Source organism: Vombatus ursinus, unplaced genomic scaffold, assembly GCF_900497805.2.
Source record: "Vombatus ursinus unplaced genomic scaffold, bare-nosed wombat genome assembly UNPS02014499.1, whole genome shotgun sequence".
NCBI classification, from domain to species: Eukaryota; Metazoa; Chordata; class Mammalia; order Diprotodontia; family Vombatidae; genus Vombatus; species Vombatus ursinus.
Window position 1 is genome coordinate 1 of NW_020954277.1, and position 3,154 is coordinate 3,154.

The 3,154-nt window shown below is 47.3% G+C and overlaps 1 protein-coding gene across 1 annotated transcript in view; it reads left to right on the forward strand.

The window, feature by feature from the left end:
- Nucleotides 1–1,974: 1,974 nt before the first annotated feature.
- Nucleotides 1,975–3,154, forward strand: part of LOC114042510 (zinc finger protein 2-like) — a gene marked incomplete at its 5' end in the record, with an annotated part of 15,430 nt that continues 14,250 nt past the window's right edge. The window contains one exon of the mRNA XM_027861193.1: nucleotides 1,975–2,357. Coding sequence (XP_027716994.1) covers nucleotides 1,975–2,357 — 383 coding nt within the window. The remainder of the gene's footprint in view (nucleotides 2,358–3,154) is intronic.

Sequence of the window (3,154 nt, forward strand, 5' to 3'; positions counted from 1 at the left end):
CATATAATTCTTTAATTCCACTTGTACAAAATTGTACAAAACAGAAATCTTTATTTTTCCCTCTAAATTTCTTCCCTTTCCTATTTTTGTATATTGCCATATCTTTCTTCTAGTCATTCGTGCTCATATTCTAGCAGTCACGGTGGTTTTTCTGCCCTTTTGGGCTACCATCACTCCCTCTCATTTTCATTATGTCTTGTCATGTCTGTTTCACCTCATCTATAATATGCCTGTTTCCCTCGTATGCCATTGTCCTATTGCCAACCCTTTTTACCTCAACACTAGAATTTGGTAACGTCTGCTGTTTTGTTTTGTTTTGTTTTGTTTTTTGTTGGGTTTTTGTTGGTTTTTTTTTTTTGGTCTAGTTTTGTTTTGTGTTTTTGTATTGCCTCTCTCCGCATCGGTCCATTCTCTATTCAGTCAATGTCGTGATTTTCCTAAAATACAGGCTTGATTATTTCACACCGTTCCCCTCATTCTATAAACACATGTGGCTTCTTATCGATTTGTGAATCAGGTATGTTGCTGGTATTCAGCATAGTTCATTACCTTTCCCTCCTACCTTTTCAGTCTTCTTGCACCTTACTTTTCAGGTACTCTTCTATCTTCTACTCTTGCTTCCTCGCTCTTTCATGAATGAAGAAGACCCTCCATTTCAGCTCTGGACATTTTCTTCATCTCTTTCCCATGCCTGGAGTTCTCTTCCTTCTTTTCTCTGACTACCAACCTTCCTGGCTCCCTTTACATCCCAACTAAAATGCCACCTACTACTGGAAGCCTTTACTCTTGTACTTGTCTCATATTCATCTGGTATATAGCTTGTTTGTGTGTGTATGTTTATACACATATATACATACATACACACACACACACACATATATATATATGTATGTATGTATGTATTTATGATGTCTCCCCTATTAGATTGTAGGATCCTTGAAGGCATGAAGTCTCTTTTGTCCCTTTTTCTATTCTGGTAGCTTGCCACAGTGCCTGACGCAAAGTAAATGTTTAATAAATGTTGGTTGGTTTTTTTTCAGTTACAGCATTTATACAGCTAGAGGTTGGTGACATTTTTTTAAATACTCAGTTGTTCTTTATTTCTTTTTATATACTTATTTTATCCAATTTAATTTTAAAGCATTTTTTAACATTTGTTCATTTTCAAGTTTTGAGTTCTAAATTGTATCCTTCTCTCCTTCCCTGCCCTCCTCTGTTTCCCAGATGGCAAGCAATCAGATCTAGGTTATATATATGGAATCATGGAACACATTGCCACATTGGTCATTAAGTACCAGAAGACTAGAATAAAAAAAAAAAAGCATGCAAGAAAGAAAGTGGAAAAAAAGCATGCTTCAGAACTATCAGTTCTTTCTCTGGAGGCAGGTAGTATGCTTCATCATTTGTCTTCTGGGATCCACTTTGATCATTGTATTGCTGAGAATAGCTAAGTCATTCACAATTTTCCATCAAACAATATTGCTTTTACTCTGTACAAAGTTCTCCTGGTTTTGCTCAGTTAACTTTGCATCAGTTCATGTAAGTCCCTCCAGGTTTTTCTGAAATCATCTTGCTTGTCATTTCTTATTGCATAATATTCCATCACGATCATACCACATCTTTCACCATTCCACAATTTATGGGTCTTGTTTCAATTTCCAATTCTTAGCCACCACCAAAAGAGCTGCTGTAAATATTTTGTCACAGATAGTTCCTTTACCATTCTTTTTTCATATGTTTGTGATATAGATCTAGTAGTGGTATTATTAGATTGAAGGGTATGCATCTTTTTATAGCCCTTTGGGCATAGTTCCAAATTGCTCTCCAGAATGGTTAGATCACAGCTCAGTAGATGCTAATATTATCTTCACTTTGCAGGTAGTAAAACTGAAGAAGGGAGAGATTAAAGGACTGACCTATGGTCACAGCTGGTAAGTGTCAAGCTGGATTTGAACTGGTGCAATGCTAACACAGGGCCGCCGACGTCGGACTACGTTTCCCAGAAGGCCACGGGGCCGGGCTACCCAAAGTTCACCTTTGGAAGGTTAAAGAAGGCGAAACGGGCGGGATCGATCGGAAGTGGCCCCGCCCGAGCCGGAAGCTGTGGGATGCCCCGGGCTCCGCGCGGCCTACATGGGGGGCGGGGCCTAGCGTCCGGGTGGCCCCTGCTCCTGAAGCCCCAGCTTTGCCCCATCGCCCTCCGGGCCCCCGGGCCCGGCATGTTGGCGCAGCCTTGGGCCCGGCCGGCCTCGGAGCTCCGGCGGGAGCGCGCCCGGGCCCGAACGGCCGCCAAGGGCGAGAACGTGGTGGCCCCGAGGAGCCTCCCCGAGGGGTCCGGGCCAGCCCGGCTGTGCCAGGTGAGCGGTGGGACGCTCCCGCCGAGGGACTCCCTCATCCCCCAGGTAGCCACTGCTGTATTCCTCCGTTCCTCTTTCAGGCATCGCCCGGGCTGCCCGTTACTCGGTTCTCTAGACTTTGACTTCTTCATTGTCTTCTTCCTCCACTGGTTCCTTCTGGCGGGGACGCAGACCCTCATTCCTGCAGTTACTCCTCTAGGCTTTGGCCCCTGCGGTCATTCCCCAGACGCCCGTTCTTCCCCTGGCCCCATCGGTCATTCCCCAGATGCCCATTCTCCTCTTGGCCCCTTTGGTCATTCACCAGACGCCCGTTTTTCCCCTGGCCCCTGCGGTCATTCACCAGACACCCGTTCTTCCCTTGTCCCCGTCGGTCATTCACCAGACACCCGTTCTTCCCCTGCCCCCTGCGGTCATTCACCGGACACCCGTTCTTCCCTTGTCCCTGTCGGTCATTCACCGGACGCCCGTTCTTCCCTTGGCCCCTTCGGTCATTCACCGGACGCCCCTTCTCCCCTTGGCCCCTTCGGTCATTCACCAGACACCCGTTCTTCCCTTGTCCCTGTCAGTCATTCCCCGGACGCCCATTCTTCCCCTGGCCCCTGCGGTCATTCCCCAGACGCCCGTTCTTCCCCTGGCCCCTTCGGTCATTCACCAGACACCCGTTCTTCCCCTGGCCCCATCGGTCATTCCTCAGATGCCCGTTCTTCCCTTGTCCCCGTCGGTCATTCCCCAGACACCCGTTCTTCCCCTGGCCCCATCGGTCATTCACCGGACGCCCGTTCTTCCCTTGGCCCCTT